This window comes from Balearica regulorum, chromosome 12 (assembly GCF_011004875.1).
Source record: "Balearica regulorum gibbericeps isolate bBalReg1 chromosome 12, bBalReg1.pri, whole genome shotgun sequence".
NCBI classification, from domain to species: Eukaryota; Metazoa; Chordata; class Aves; order Gruiformes; family Gruidae; genus Balearica; species Balearica regulorum.
The window spans coordinates 20180528-20196341 of record NC_046195.1 but is presented as its reverse complement, the minus strand read 5'-3'; the positions used below and the strand labels follow the sequence as shown (position 1 = coordinate 20196341).

General features: G+C 44.0%; 1 protein-coding gene across 6 annotated transcripts in view; it reads right to left on the bottom strand.

Annotated features, from left to right (window-relative positions):
• Positions 1-15814, bottom strand: part of LRRK1 (leucine rich repeat kinase 1) — an 81412-nt gene that overhangs the window by 6925 nt on the left and 58673 nt on the right. For all 6 annotated transcript variants that reach the window (XR_012837352.1, XM_075763907.1, XM_075763908.1 and 3 more), the window contains 10 exons: positions 14528-14691; positions 13118-13257; positions 11317-11566; positions 9703-9869; positions 8379-8576; positions 7454-7731; positions 7069-7263; positions 6112-6263; positions 4394-4511; positions 2954-3070 (listed from right to left, as the gene is read on the bottom strand). Coding sequence is in view for 5 of the 6 variants with exons in the window: in XM_075763907.1 (XP_075620022.1) it covers positions 2954-3070; positions 4394-4511; positions 6112-6263; positions 7069-7263; positions 7454-7731; positions 8379-8576; positions 9703-9869; positions 11317-11566; positions 13118-13257; positions 14528-14691 (1779 nt within the window). In the remaining variant the exon portion in view is untranslated. The remainder of the gene's footprint in view (positions 1-2953; positions 3071-4393; positions 4512-6111; positions 6264-7068; positions 7264-7453; positions 7732-8378; positions 8577-9702; positions 9870-11316; positions 11567-13117; positions 13258-14527; positions 14692-15814) is intronic.

Here is a 15814-nt window from a genome sequence, read left to right as displayed (position 1 = left end):
TTTCCCCGGCACTGAGCAATCGGCACCGTAACGGGGCAGAGCTGCGTCAGTGATCCCCACCCAGCTTTACCAGTAATACCAACTCTGCCAAATTATAGCCTGTCTGGAATAGCACAATGGTGGAAGCAAATCTGGAAGATATTTTATGCTTTGGGGCATTTATTACTCACTGCCTTGGCTAGCAGGACCTGTTTCTATCCAGCCACTGTTATCTCTTTGTTTAAGAAATGAGCAGTAGGAACTCAAATGCTGAGAAGTGCCCTCAACCTGCCATCCCTTGCCTGACCAAGATGAGGACGGGACCCATTTCACAGAAGAACACGGTAAAGGCCACCCACCCCTGGGTGCCACCGACTCACCAGACTTTATTAGATGCCAGTGCAGCCAGGCAGAGAGGCAAAACTCTCCAAATCAGGGTATTACGACAGCGACCAAAGACAGGCAGGGCAGCAGCCTCCAGAAACCTTAAGTAACTTTCTCAGAATTCATTTTCAACATTTGGGCTCCACAAAGAGCCAACAAAAACACACAGCAACAAAACTGCATTTGAAGTCTCCGTCCTGCCAGAAGTCCCACTGTGCCAGGGAGGAAGGCCTCTGAGCAGGGCTGTGACGGTATGTGATGTGCAGGAGATGAGCTGGCTCCAGACGTCCTGTCCTCACAGCTAAGGACAGTACAAGGCTCGGAGCTGTCGGGACGGACGCTGCGAGCAGGTTAAAAAAAAAAAATACAGCCCCTGACATTATGGCCTCGGTCACCTCCTCCTCTCTTCCCCGCAGGGTCTGGCACTGCTGGCAGTGAACACTGTGGCAGGCTGCAGCCTTTAAATGCAGCTTTTGTTTTCGTGTGTTCCAGGTTTTTGCAAGAGGCCAGAGGGTTGCACCGGTTTAGATTTTTTCTCCTTCAACACCTCTTTGTAAGAATGCTGCAAACCAATTCAGAAAGCATCTTATTTTGCTCCTTTTAACCTGTTTGTTTGCTTATTTGTTGGTTTGGATTTTTTTCTGAAAGGAAAATTACTGAAAATTTTATTGTTTGCCAAATACAATGATACTGGTGACAGAAAGCATGCAACAAAAAAGCTTAAACTGTACAAGACTTTTCCTTGGCGGGCAAGTTTTGGATTCTGGGCCCCTCTCTGCTGCTTTTAAATTTCCATGATGCTTCCTTTGGATGAGAAACCAAGTTTTGGAAACTATTTCTTTTGGATCAGTCTTCCCAAGGCGGTCGTAAAGAATTCCCCTTCCCAGCAACATCCCTTGGCAATTCTCTGACTGCTAGTTACCTCACATCTCATCAGCTAAAGGCTTTCTTCCCAGGGAAACGCGAGCAATTCTCTTCTCCAGTGGACAATAATGACTATGTGATAACTCTGATACAGCTCGCTGCGCTGCACAGTGAGTTTGACAAGTGTAAGCTTTCCACTTAGCTTTGTTGGAACTGGCTGTTTCGAAAAACGGTTTCGTTTCATGCCAACCTGGTCTGCACATCCCTATGGCTGCTGCTCCGGCTATTTCATTGCCAAACTCATTCATAGAAAGGAGAGAGGAAAAAGTAAGTCCAATAAACTAAGAAGGAGTGTGCCGAAGGGATGTGGATTTCTGGAAGGTTGGGTAGGGTCGGGGGAGGAAAGGAGATGTCTAGACTCAATATTACTATTGTAGGGCCTGGCATTATTTATGACATTTTCTAGGCAAGCCACAAACTGAAAATAGAAACCAGGAGACATAAAGCCACTCATAACCCCTGAGGAATGGCTTTGCAAGCTGTATGACAGTGGAAAAGCTGAAGGTGAAAGACTCGTTCGACTGTCCTGGACAAAACCTCAGGCAGCATGAAAAAGAAATTTGCCCTACCCATCAGAAATGAAACTCCACGGCAGAGAAACGCTGCATGTCTGGGAGCCAAAGCAAGCCGACAGATGCAGCCTCCAGGCGGGTGAAATTCATCCCTGTGCCAGCTTCAGATCTATGCCCTACTTTAGTCCGACTTACACCATGTTTGGAAGCAAAGCAGTACACCTTACACTAACCATCTGCCTCAGATTCAGCAGTCTGAGCAAACGAGCCAGAAATGGACAATAACGCAGAACGGGCATGTGGTATAAAACAGCTCCACTGTCGCTCCGAGCACTGCTCCATATTGAGCTTTTAGACACATACCAGTCTGCTGGCATTTGCAAAAACTACACAGCTACCAATAACGTTGGAACATAATTATATGTTTTTACTTGAGGTGGCTGTAAGCAAACCGGAGGTAATTTAGCCTGAAAACAGTTTTTATACATCTCCCAAGACTTGCCCGCAATAGGCAGTCATGTCAGAGTTCTCTTGCCAGTAACTGGATGTTAGCAATTGCAAAACTAGACAGATAGTATATAACTTTTGTTATTACCCAGAAGAGGCAGTTCTTGGACTGCCTGTATTATCTACGTGTTCTCATTCAAAACCAAAAAGAAGCATGGCTGAGCCTAGATAATATTTAAAGGTGATTGTGCACACAAATGACAGCATGCACACACACCAGGAAAAGAACGGGTACAAGAGCTAGGATATACTCAAGCCCTGCATTAGCAGTTAACAAATCTCTTTTCTAATTATTGTTTCATGTCCCCTCTACTTTGCTTGATCGGCCTAAACTCTCTCTTCCAGTGATGTGGAAACACAGCTGGAAAACTTCCTTGCAGAGGAATTTGATCTATTTTGACTATTTTCCCAGCAGGCTTGGAAGTGCCAGCTTTGGTCCCCTGACTCAGGTTCTTGCCCACACCTCTGTCTTCTGGCAGAGGTACAAAGACCTGGAAACTTTCTCCTTGCACTGCCAAAATGTTCCTGGGCATCGCAAAGTCCTTCAACACTAGCTAGGGACAAGCTGCACAAACTCGTGGCAGCTTGGCCCGGCAGCAGACGGTTTAGTCTCACTAATGTCCCTTTTTCTTTAGGTTCCTCCTTACCTTTTTGACAACAGGCATTACTAGAAAGCAGCTCACAGTAGCAGGAGTGTCTAAACTCTTTTGCGGAGTCTTTAGAGGACACATGCCCTGCAACCCATACACAGAAATCTTCTGGTCCTGTGAAAAAGCAAATAAAACTCTATAAATTTCAATCATTTTCCATGCTTTTCATATTTCGATACCTAAACAAGATCAAATTGGCTCCAAACCCAGTTTTTACTTGTATTTTTCAAAATCCAAAGCCTCTTTGTTTTCCCTGGAAAGCAGTTGCTTTGTCTGCGGATAGAAAGCAGGTACTGCCTCCCCCAGAAGGAGCTGTGGGCAATGTATGCACTATCCAAAAGCCACCAAAATCCCCCCATAGGTGTTTTATCACCATACCTAAAAGTGGCATTTGACAACCCTGACTCTGCACAAATCCCAAACGTGTCAGGACAATTGAAACGTATGTTATTTTGCATTAATCTGTCAATTCAAGGAAAGCCAGCATTACATTGTATGTGGAATTACACCTGCTCTACACCTCATAAATCTACTGTACTGACAGAGAGCACCCAGTTCAGGGAATAGCAACACATTTCATGTTGATCAAAAAGGCAGAAATAAAATGCTTTAAGATTTCTGAATTTTTATGTTTCTATACATCTTGTTATAAAAAAAATAGGAATATTTGAACTTTGTGTCTATCTGGGAACAGAAAAAGTAAAAATATCTTATTTTCCTATGGGGAAAAAAGATCTATATTCTCACTCAGTTACAGCATCCATGCTAGGGTGGAGTGAATTAACCAACACAAATTATTTATTCAGCAAGCATGGCCTTTTTCCCCCCTCTCTGGCACACTGAACTTCAGGACCATTTCAATTTGTTGCAGCTATTTTTTGTTTGGTTTGTGTCAAACTATTGTGTCAGAACCGGCTGACACTTAACACAGCTCCTTTTGATGGGTGGACAGGGGCTCTGAGGGATAAATCAGCCATACTCTCTCACTCTTATCTTTTTAGCTGCAATTTTCCACAGTGAACACAAAACTTGGGTACCCATTTCCCACCAACTTTTAAATCCCTCGGGCCTCTTTCAAAACCCCACCCTTAAACGCATGGTTTCTTTCACTGCTTCCCTTTATCGCTTACAGATAAGGACATTTCCCAGATGAAACCCTGGGTACAGATATGCTACAATCCGGAGAGTTTCGCCTCAGAAAGTCAAGGTTCCCACGATCGCTTTGAACACCAGGAGGCACGATTTTGATCTAGGTATCAGCTAAGTAACAGGCAGAAACAATACACCCGAAGACAGCAAAGTCACGCTGCTCATCTGAGACGCCCGTTGTCTCAAATACTCTTAGCTTTACTAATTTAATAGGCCCTTTCTCTTCATTTGTGTCTCATCTAACGAGGCCCCTCTTGAGTGGGGCACTGAAGCGCAGGCAATGCTCACCTCGGTGGCAGCCCAGAGGGCGTTCTGAAATTTTAGTTGGCAGCATAGCTTCATTCCTGGGCAGCTCATCCTCTCCACTTCTATGACTCCTTTCTCTGGATTCACCACCGTGTAGTTTCTGAAAGGAGCAAATAACAATTTCCTATAGCCAACATTTAGCCTGCAAACTGCTACAGGATGGCACTCGGCACTTTTGGCCAAGCCATAACACGACTGTCCAGATGTGGACAATGCTGCAAGGCTCTCCATCCCTCAAATGGTCTTCGTAAAGGAAGAGAAATACAGATGCGCCACGGCTCTTCCTCAGGGGACAGATATGCAATTGCTTCTGTGAAGATTTAAACTCAGCTATCTGACTTTGCACGGAAATGGATTAGGAGAACTTATGTGGTCTGTTACTATAATTCAGCTGTGAGACAAATAACTCCAGCTGAATAGCAGTAATTAATAGCTGGGAGGTCTTAGCCCGTCTTGCCCATTAGGTTCTCAAGAGAATATCTGCTTGTTCTCCAAGTTCACTGCATCAGTATTATCTGGCTTCATTACTGATTCTCGTACATAAACAGAAGAGCATGATTCTTCCAAATGAGAGCAAAGATCTGTAACCTGATAAAATATTTTATAAATATGACTAATTAATAGTTTTGTAACTAAAAGGATTTTTTTTTTTTGTTTGGGGAAGTTTATTGGGTATGGGTGTTTGAACAATAACTGGATATTCACAACCACATCTGTGAGCCCCAGATGTTTTACCAACTGTGGCACAAGCAATTACACATCCTGAAATCTGTCACATAGAAGTAATTTGTTATTCAGCAGTGTCCAGCAAGTGGATTGTCCAGTCAGGAAGCAGATTCACTGAGATATATTGCTGTGAATATTTGGACAGCATCCATGTATTCAAAATACATCTGTGAGTCCCATGTGTTTCACCAGCTTTCGCAGGAATAGTTATACCGTCTGCACTGAACGACTGACCAGGCACCACAAATAGCAAAGCAAATGGTTCATGAACAAATCATGTACCTTTCCCATTAGGTTAATGGTTACAACTAATGAACACATTAATATAAAATTCAGATCAGTTTGTGAATGTTTCCAAATAAGATTGGGGCTATAAAAATCAGTAATATCCATAAAAATAAACCTAACTAGCCCTGGGTCACATGTGGCTGAGCAGAAATACCATCATCTCAGTCACAATTTAATAACATTTAAATCACATACCTATTCCGTATAGCACACATTTTGCTGGCAGTATACACTTGGATGCACACACAGCTTCAGGCATGTGGTTAACTCCTGATGATTTCAATAGGATTTAAGCATGTGCTTAATTGCTTTGCAGAACAGAGATGGAACTGCAGTCTCAATTAGGAAAGGTTTAGTGTTAAATGGCCTCATTAGGAAAGGCAGAACACGTCTGTTCTCATGTGCAAATGCTTCATCCTGTGTGTGTGAATCATTACACTGCCCTAATCTTCTCCTCATATTAACTGAAGCAGAGTTAAGCTCATTAAATATCCTTTATAAAGCAACCACTGTTCCCAATTAAAAGAGTTTGGGAAAACAGTGTTCACCATATCCTTGGCATTCGCCCAAATTCGCTTTCACCTTCTTTACCTCCCTCCCAGAGGCATAAATGAAGACGCTGAAGGATTTTTACTTAAAAAGAAAAAAGAACAAAAGCAAGAAATTACTAATATGAGCCGTCTCACCTGGTGCCTTCCTTCCCGTTCCAGAACACCACAGTGTACTCCTGTCCTTGGGAGCAGAAGAAGGAAGACTGCTTCCCACAGGATAGCAGGTACATAAATGTTGCAAAGGTAGGATCTTTCATCTGTCCTACCACAGAAATGGCCAGTGGACGCTGTGAGGAAAGAAAAGAGAAAGACATGTGTCACACAAGACAGCTAGAGGTCCAGATGAAGTAAAAGAATCTTAATAATCATTATTTATTAAAACTAGAGAGCCAAGAAGTAGGACTTCTTTAATAAATGCTTCTGCTACTTTCTCAAACCTACACCAAATTCGCGTTATAAATCTCACCTGATTGGTTCTTAGCATCCTCCACTGAAGCCAAACCTCTTCCATACTTCCATGGTTTGGTCTGTGTTTCATTTACAGATTTTATTGATTAATTTCTCCAGGTTTATGAATTTTGGAAGCTGACCCACTGTCATGACAGCTTCTAGCTGTTTGTGAGTAAAGCTGACCTTTGTTTGAAGGACAGCAGCTCTGAAACGCCAACTTGCAATTAATGAAAAACGTAATGCAGCATAATCCTTTTGAACTCTTTTCTTCCTCATACTGCCTTTTATAATCTTGGGGTTTTTGAAGTCTTTGTAGTGATACTCACAGCATGATACTGTAGCTGTTTCTAGAAATTATGGGTAATGTCTTGCCCTGGTGAAATCAATAGCCTAACTGCTATTGACATCAAGGGACCTTCATGTCACTGCTGATGTCTAAGGCCACCAATCTGCCATCGTTTCATGCAAAAAACTCCCATTTAAGTCAATAGAAGTTCTGGGCCATATCAACAGCAGGGGTAAATGGGCAACAGAGCTGTTCTGCTGTACTGAAAGCTAGCCTAGCTCTCCTGCATGAATAGGGCTCCCAGATCCCTGGAGCTACACGATCAGAAAACACTGGTCATGAAGGTTCTCTTGTACCTTTTCTGGCTTAGTGTCCCAACACTCCATCATGAGTGCCTGCATCCTATATAGCTGCACCTCTTCCGGCTGCCCAAGAACAGGACGGATCCCTTTAGACAGCTTCTTTGCAATCTGGAGCTGGTGTTGTCCTAGCACTGGCCGCTGACCAGACAGCAGCTCATACAGGACCATCCCATATGAGAACATGTCGACCTACAGCCAGAAACGGAGAGAAAAAAACAGGGTAAACCTCCTCTGGTGGGTGGAGAGGAGAGCAAGGAAGGCCATAGTGGGAAAGCTAGTGCTGCACACCGTGTACGTGTAAGGGACTTCAGCCCCGTGCGTGAAGCCAGCCACCCACCGCTGCCACACATGGCTGCGCCCACAGATACACCACAGTTACCTTCTCATCATAGACTATGCGAGGCCTGATCTCAGGAGCTTGGTAGCCTGGCGTGCCTTCCACACCCAGTGCACCTTCATGGAACGACTGCCGGGAGATGCCGTAGTCGGAGAGTTTGATATTGATGTGCTCTTTGACGTCCAGGGACCACACCAAAATATTGTCTGACTTCAGGTCGCAGAAGATGATGTTCTTCTTATGCAGGTAGGCGAGGCCAGTTACAATCTGATATGCTATTTTGTGTGTCAGCATGTGCCCCAGCGGCACAAAGGAAGACCCTGGCACAAAGGAACAGCTTGTCTTCACTTCTTGTAATTGCAATAACTGCTTTTTTCCCCCCCTTTCTCTTTCTCTTTTAAACTCCAGAGCAATAACTAACAACCTTTTAAAACATCACTCAATGCTGTGATTTGAAACGACACTGTTCATGTTACTATACACGTCTGACAGTTCTATTAGATTCTTTTTTAAACCCTTTCATTTCTAGACCCCTAAATCTTCTGGTGAAAATTAGTGTTTGATTGAAAGTTGACACAAAGCCAAGGTGCCAAGAGGGTCAGATGGCCTCTACCTATCTTAGAATTAGTGTCGTTTATTTGACAGCGACAGAAATACAGATAATTATGAGAGAATTTAGAGTGCCAGACACCCATCTGCAGGGGGAAGAACACAGCATTACCCATGCAGCACTGAAGTGAGACACACTTATTAATTTGCAGAGAAATTAAGAATCCAGGTCTCCAAAGTAGTTTTGAAAATCCTGAGCATCAAATTTTACTGGGTTCCCAAAGGCACAGTTTAAGAGCAATTCCATCCCTCCCACTCCCCTTAGTCTGGGAAAAAAATCCCCTTCAGTAAATCAAGCAGTAATTTAAATGCTGTTGACCATGAGTGAGCTCTCCCAGGAGGGAGACCTTGCTTTTACCTTTGGAGTTTTCAGACAATACAGTGGTGAGGCTACCCAGAGGGGCCAGCTCCAGGGCAAAGCAGAGAGGATGGATGCTGATGCCAATGAGGGAGACGATGCAGGGGTGTTGCAGCGAGTGGAGCATGCTGGCCTCCTGGCGAAACTCAGAGAAGTTCTTCATGGCGTCCATGGCTCTCAGGTGTTTCAGCATGGTATCTGGCAAGACACACAAAACCCTTCTCACTTCCCAGCTGAGAGACCAAGTCAGAAACTCTTTGGAAGGTGCTAATCACTGAGCAAATGCTGCAGGAAGAAGGCAGCTAATGGGGTTAACACCAACAGCAGGGCTTGAAGTTGCATCCTCATGCTGATGCATGAGCCACTAACAGACATTGGCTATAAGCAGGATATATACGGCTGCCTCAGGAAGCAAGCGTTCCCTTGGTCCTTCAACACCAACCTTGAGTGTGTCTGGCACACAGTGTTCTCATATATCATCCGGATAATTTTGGAAAACTCATGCCGTGCTTTTTAAGGCAGGGGCTCTGGGTGTGGATGTCACATTGCAGACCCTTTGGTGGATGGAGTCTTCTTCACCCTTTCTCAGCTGCCCTGCCAGAAGAGGGACCCTTCACAGTAATTGTCCTTCTGCCATGGGACACCACAGGCTGCTCAGGTAGGTCTGGTCATTCCAAAGGTTACTTGTCACTGGGACAGCAGCTGGCCTCCTGCACAGTTCAGGGGCTCACTGCATCCTTCCCTGACAAACACAAGGAAAGTGAGGCACTTTCCCCTTTCCTTTGTCCATGGACTGAGGCTCTGCTGGAAACCTGTGCTCAACAGCCAGCATGTGCAGTACGAGAACCTGTCCCTGCCTGAGGAGCTGGCAGGCTGAGAAGGGTTTCCAATTTGCTTTCTGTAGCTGCTGGCACAGATGGAGTAAAAGACTCATTCAAAAGGTGGAGACCCACAAGTCCTTAGTGCAAACCCGTGCAAACCCATGCAAATCCACACTTTTCATTGCCAAATAGCTTGGGAACAGGAGATGAAATCTTGCCTCCCACCCCAGTCAAGAGCCTTGGCACCCTCTGAGTCCACCCATTGACCTGCAGGAGAGAAGCTTCCTGCAGTGCCAATGACCTTCATCGCTACAAGTGCTTTTGTGAAGGACTCTTTAAGACACGTCCTCCTCCTCCATGGAAATGCATCAATTCTGCTATATATTTCAAAGCTGTATTTAAACAGGTGCTGCCAGCACTTCGGAGAGCGAAGGCTCTTTGGTCTTAGGTTGGGATTGCAGGCTGCAAGAGCCAATTCCCAATACCGATTCTGTGTACTGTACCTGCAGCTGAAGTGGGAGAACCCTTGCATTTTTTAATCTGAAATCTCTTCACAGCCACTGGTTTTCCTTGGTATCGTGCCCGATATATAACGGTCCCACTTCCACCCTGGCCAAGAACGTTGTTTTCATTTTCACTGCATTCCAGTTTGCTATTTTCCAGGAACAGTCTGCCAAAAAGAGATTGGGGCCTTTTAATTAAAAGGAAAGTTTCAAAGACACCACAAATTAATGTTTTCAATGTGGTTTCCATTTTCACAAATGACTAATAGGTTCTTGTCTTATCTACTGAGGACTGGATCACCTAAATTACCTTGGTCATCTTAATGTACTGTATGCTGGCTCATGTACAACAGATTTCTTGCAATGAAAAGTAACTTGGGCAAATAAGCAAAAAAGGCTTTTTACTGCAGCAATTTATCCTGCAAGAACCAAACAGATCTTAGATGGAAAGCACATAAGCTCCTTTTCCAACCAGATGACACAGGTACAGATATTTGTACCATTTATCTGTATTAACGATTTTCTTGCTTCGTTTACCTCCTGTTCCTCTTTTCTCCACTGAGGCAGGACAGGATGTTTATGAACAGCCCCACACTCTGAAACCTGATTATTCAAATCAGCTTACTGTTCCCAGGCTGCAATTCATCATTTCCCCACTCTTCCGGAGACTACTTTCACAGCTGTTCACACTTCAAACATCTCTACTCGCCTCGCACCAGTCAAATAAATCTCCAGGAGATAGCACTGCAAGGAGGGCCATCGTGACGGGCCGATGGGGTGTTTGCCCAGAATACCCTGTAAAATGACCCCAAGAAAGGAACAGAGGCCAGTGGGAGCACAGAAAGCTCCGACAGCGGCCAACAGGTCACAGTTTGGTCTAGACGTCTCACGGCTCTGCTTTGTGCACAGAAAGGTCTGAGAGAGTGTGAACAGGTCTCCTGCCCTGCCTGCTGTCAGGAGGTCTCTTGCTCTACACACTAAATAATAAGGGGTATAAGACTGAACCCATCTGGGAATGCAGTTAAGCAGCTTAAAGATCTGGCAGTGCTGCTATGGGTAGGGAAGAGCTGTTTCAGCTGTTCAGGACTGCCACACTACTACAACACGTCTAACAGCCCTCAGCCGAGCAGGAGCCTCGACTGAATGTGAATTCTCTAGTGGTATCTATATAAATTCACTCACCTATAGGCTCTTCAAAACTACAGGCAATTTCAGTGCCAATCTTGCAATGCAGCAGCACTTCCTGTTGGTTTTGCCATATTAAAATTTCCTTTCTGGGATGCCAGAAAGGCTCCAACTACGGAGAGCTCTGGCCAGAGTACTAGGCAATGCAGGACAGCTGTGGCTTTAAAAAGGGACTTTCACATTCCATCACAGTGATCTCAAAGGACTCTCTGAAGTGATGACTCGGGTCAGCACACGGTGATTGTCTAAGCAAGTGTGCTGACCACCAAGAGTGCAGTTTAGGATGAATTGCCAGAGCAGGGATTGAGAGTGGATGAATTTGTTTCCTGTGGTCAGTATGTTCCTCTAGCAGAGATGACTTAGGGAAAAAATCCAGCTGAAATACATTGCTACCCTGAAACTTAACCAAAGGCTGTCAAATAACATTACCTGGCAGGAAAATCAGTCATGAAAAGCTCCGGGACCAGCTCTTGGAGAGAAACGGGGATATCGGGGTGGTTAGGACATGTGATGTAGTCCAGTTCAATGGCAGTCAGCACACAGTCCTCCATGTTAAAGTACTGCACGTCCTCTGCCTTCTCACCATACTCATTCTCCTCTGGCTTGGAAGCTGCACAGATGTGGCAGGGCACATACTGCTCCATCAGCAACGTGCCATCACTCTCAGTGGCTGTGAGTGCTTCAAAGCAAGCAAGCAAAGAGAAAACAACGTAACCCACACAAACTGAGAAGGAACAACAGCTCCTAGCACATTCAAATGTCTACAGTCACTGCCTGGTCCACTGGCTGAAAAACGGTCATTCTCATGAAAGCAGCAGTTTATAAGAAAATAGCTTTTTGCAAATTATACAAAGGTAGCAGGGACAGTACTGAGGAGACAGGACTGTTGACATAACATAACAGCTATTCTGCTTTGGTCGCAGGTAGCACAGAGGCTTGTGAGGAAAATACATTTAGCACCAGTAGAAACTAGAAGTATATGAATAAAGCCTTGGAGAGAAGCTCCTACTTGCTGGGTGTCTCTGTGTGAACTGCATATAGGGATCACTGAGTATGCTAAAGAGCATGACCATGCAGTAGAAGGATGGCAGCTGCACGGCTGCCCAGGAAGCCCAGCCATGTCTGCTTTGCAGACTGCGAGCTGCCAGATGGCTTCAGACAGAAAGCAGGCATGGGAATGGGAACGGGAGTGGACTGGGAGGCACAGCATGCTGCGCACTTCAGGTGTAGGCTAGGAGTAGGCACTAACCTGCAGCACCCAAGATGGGAACACGGTCACTGTGGGCTCCCTCACAGACAAGGTTTTCAGACCCTCTGGGGGAAACGTGGATTCTACCAAGACTAAACCTTTGGGAGGTTCACACCTCTCCCACTGACTACAGAGGGATTTTGTGGTGACAGGCTCCATTAAATGCCTACAATTACGCAGGGTGAATACAGGCCATAGCTTTTGAAGTCATGACTCTTCTCAATCTTCAGTGATTAATGTTATCATTATTTTAATCCAAAGGCAAATAAAATCTTCTTTTATCTTCATAACATGCAGAACATGAATATGTGAGAGTGCACAACTGTTTCCTCCAGAGAGCCTCCAATTAAGATATTTTGGCACTGCTTTCTAGACCAGTGTGGGACAACAAAGAACACTTTAGATTTTGTTTTGGTTTTAAACAAAGCATATTGGGGTTGCAAACAGCCCGCTGGGTAACAGCAGGATCTGTGCTGATCAGAGGAAAAACAACTGCTGGAGTCAAGGAAGTTACCTTGGCACAGAGTCCTTGGTATCATATTCACTCATGCCTCTCACATCACAATTTTATAAATTAGAAATGGTCGGCAAATGCTGATCCCAGCTGATGCCAAAATGAGTTCTGCCATCAAGGGACAGTGCCAAGTAGTTTGGGCCAAATCCTGTCCCTGCTATAAGCACTGAGTCTCTTGAAAGAGAAGAGTCTCTTGAACTACAGAAGCAGGTCCTGTTTGAACCATAACGTTTCACTCATGCTTGCTGTGACTGATGGACTGAAAGACACAATGTCTAGACCAAGGTCTGCTGACAAAGAATCTTGATCTGTCTGCAGGTTATCAGCTTTTCTCAGACTTTATTGGATGGAAACTGTCAGAGCCTGAGGGGTCTTAACACACAATATTGTGCACCTGGAGAGCTCTGTCAAAGAACCTTCTGTTAAAAAGACATAATACTGCACAGAAAATTCAGTAGTTCTCTTACCAGGGAACCACTGGTCTATCAAAGAGTTGACATGATCTGTGATGAACGCCATTGCTGAAAAGTCTCTCACTTCTGACTGGCAAATGATTTTAATTCCACCACTTTTTTTCTTTTTCCAGTTCACATCAGAAGACTCGACACTGTGTAAGAAAGCCAAAAGACAGCAGCATGAAGCTTTTGTGAAGTATCACTGTCAACAAACTTTCTTTCTCACAGGAAACCTGAGTTACATAATAACACGTGGTTCATAAGTAAGCAAAATAAAAAGCAATTTAGCTTTGAGGATGATTTTTCAATCCAATCTGTTCTGCAAATGACTTCCAGAAGAGAATTCTTGCACAGAAATGCCAGTTGCTCACAATGGGTGAATGCTACCGAAGGTCAGACCCAGAGAAAACTCCAGCCTAATTGAACTAAGCATGATGGAGAGTTTTGACAGAAATGCTCCACACAGAATGATGGAGGGTTAGGAGTTTTAAAAATTGGTAATAAAACTCCAGTAGTCTAATAATATTAATGACGATGATGATGATAATACAACTTCAAAAAAAAATTTGGAAAAGTTTACGGACATAAAAATTTCTGTGCAATTCCCACCAAAAAAAAAAAAAAAAGCTTTACTACAAAGAGCGGAGTTCTGTAACTCCCTGGAGTACATGCAGAAATTAGAGTATGACCACAATGATGGTCCAGAATTAAGGATTCCAGCCTGTGATTTGCAATGTCTGGGTCCAAGTCTCTACTCAGGTGCAGGCTGCCTAGATGAGCTCAGGAAAGTCACAATGCCTTTCTGGTCTCCAACCATAAAACAGCACTAATGGTTCCTCCCTATCTTGCCAGGGATGGGAAAAGCAAATGCATCTGCAGATACTACCAAGATGAAAGTCTTTAAGTGGCCACCTACTCTCTGCATTTGGGACAGAACATGGACAGCAGTTTTTCTCCAGGCTTGCAGCCTGCAGGCACTCTGCCTTGGCCAGCTTAAACCAGTTGTCCATGGTCCCTGTTGCAGGCAGCCTGATAGCAGAGAAGCACCTCCATTGATCTGGATTGCTGCCACACAGGGGTGAAGTTTTAAGATTCAGTGGAAAACTCATTGACATAAGGAAATCTTTGCATGTGAAAATGCATGATTTTACCCTGGCAAAGAGTTCTGCTCTGAATATTGCTTTCTGCCTCTTTAAATCTTGGCTGCAATAACACATAAGGTTGATATACTCAGAACTGCCAAACAATCAGTTATTCATCATCGTTGTCACCAGGTGAGTTATGTCTATTAGAAGAGCCTCCTCTTCTACTGATGAGTGAGCATATAGCATGAGTAAGGCCCATTCATCTCCATTCAGATGATGTGTTTCATACAGTCCATTAGTCCCCTGTCACGCATGCTGCATTACGAACACAAATTACCTAAGATAGCCTCCATCAAAGGTAACGAACAGACCTTCCTGCCAGTAAACAGTGTGAGTCCTTTTGACTCGGAATGTGCTGCAGCGGTTCCTTTGGGTGCCTGTGAAGCTGTAGATGGTCACCTTTTTGTTTCTCGTCTTGGTGTTCTTCTTGTTTTCAAAAAGCTGAAACAAGAAGAAAAACATGAAAATCATTAAACTATTGAAATTTCTCATATGGATGCTGTTTTAATCGAGCAATAAGGTGATTTCTTTTTTTGGCCTTCACAGGTGCTAGCATACCTTTTCCATTAAAGAGCGACTTGTGCTCATAAAAAAATTTTGTGATGGAATGAAAATACACACAGTAAAAGTTGGTTTTGCAGGAATGGCAATATTTTTCACGACACTCAAAAAGGAACAATTTCATATCAGTGAATAAAGTTAATTCTGTAACTGTGACATTTGTTATATGAAGTCTGAATTTGCAAGTGTCTTATAAACCTAAAGAAGAGCTAAATGTTCTAGTGAATTATTAAATCTGCCCTCAATGTAGAGAGTTAACTTTTCCACCTGTTTCAGTGGGAGGAAGATGGCTTTTCTCCAAGACACTTGAAACCAGCACTTATAGCAAAATGTATTTTTGCTTTAAAACCAAAGACTTAATCTGCAGAACTCCACTGTACTCATTGTTCTAATGCTTATTTGTCTGCAGACGGGTCTGATGCCTGGGATCCTCTCCCTTCACTGGATGAGGTCCCTTATGTAGCGCCCATGAAGATGTAAGCAAGGGGTTGCCAAGACAGCCCGTTAAAACAGGTAAAGTTATTACATGGTTTGTAAAGCCTGGAACACAGAGGACCTTCCAAAAACAGGTATCATGTTTTCCATGTTCTGTACATCAATGACAGAACATAATTTAAATGGATAGCTGTGAAGAAGATATCACAGTAGTACTAAAATATTTTGCAGGTAGTATGGTTTCCAGCAGGGCTATATTTTCGGATATAAGCTGCTGCAAAAATATGGCTGTAACAACATCAAAATTCACTTGGCTTTCAGAACCTCACAGACACTACTTTAATGATATGCATACCACTTGCACTAATAAGGTGCCTGCTTGCACTCATTATCCCATTAAGGCAACAGTCCTGTAATTTTCTTCTCATTTAAACCCACATAGATTCAGATAGGTGACTCTGGTGGAGCTATTCCAGATCTCTACTGGCAAATGATGCAAGCAGAGTCTGGCCCAGTGGAACAGTCACGGACAAGAGCCGCAGGCAGAACTCCAATTACTTGTAATTGG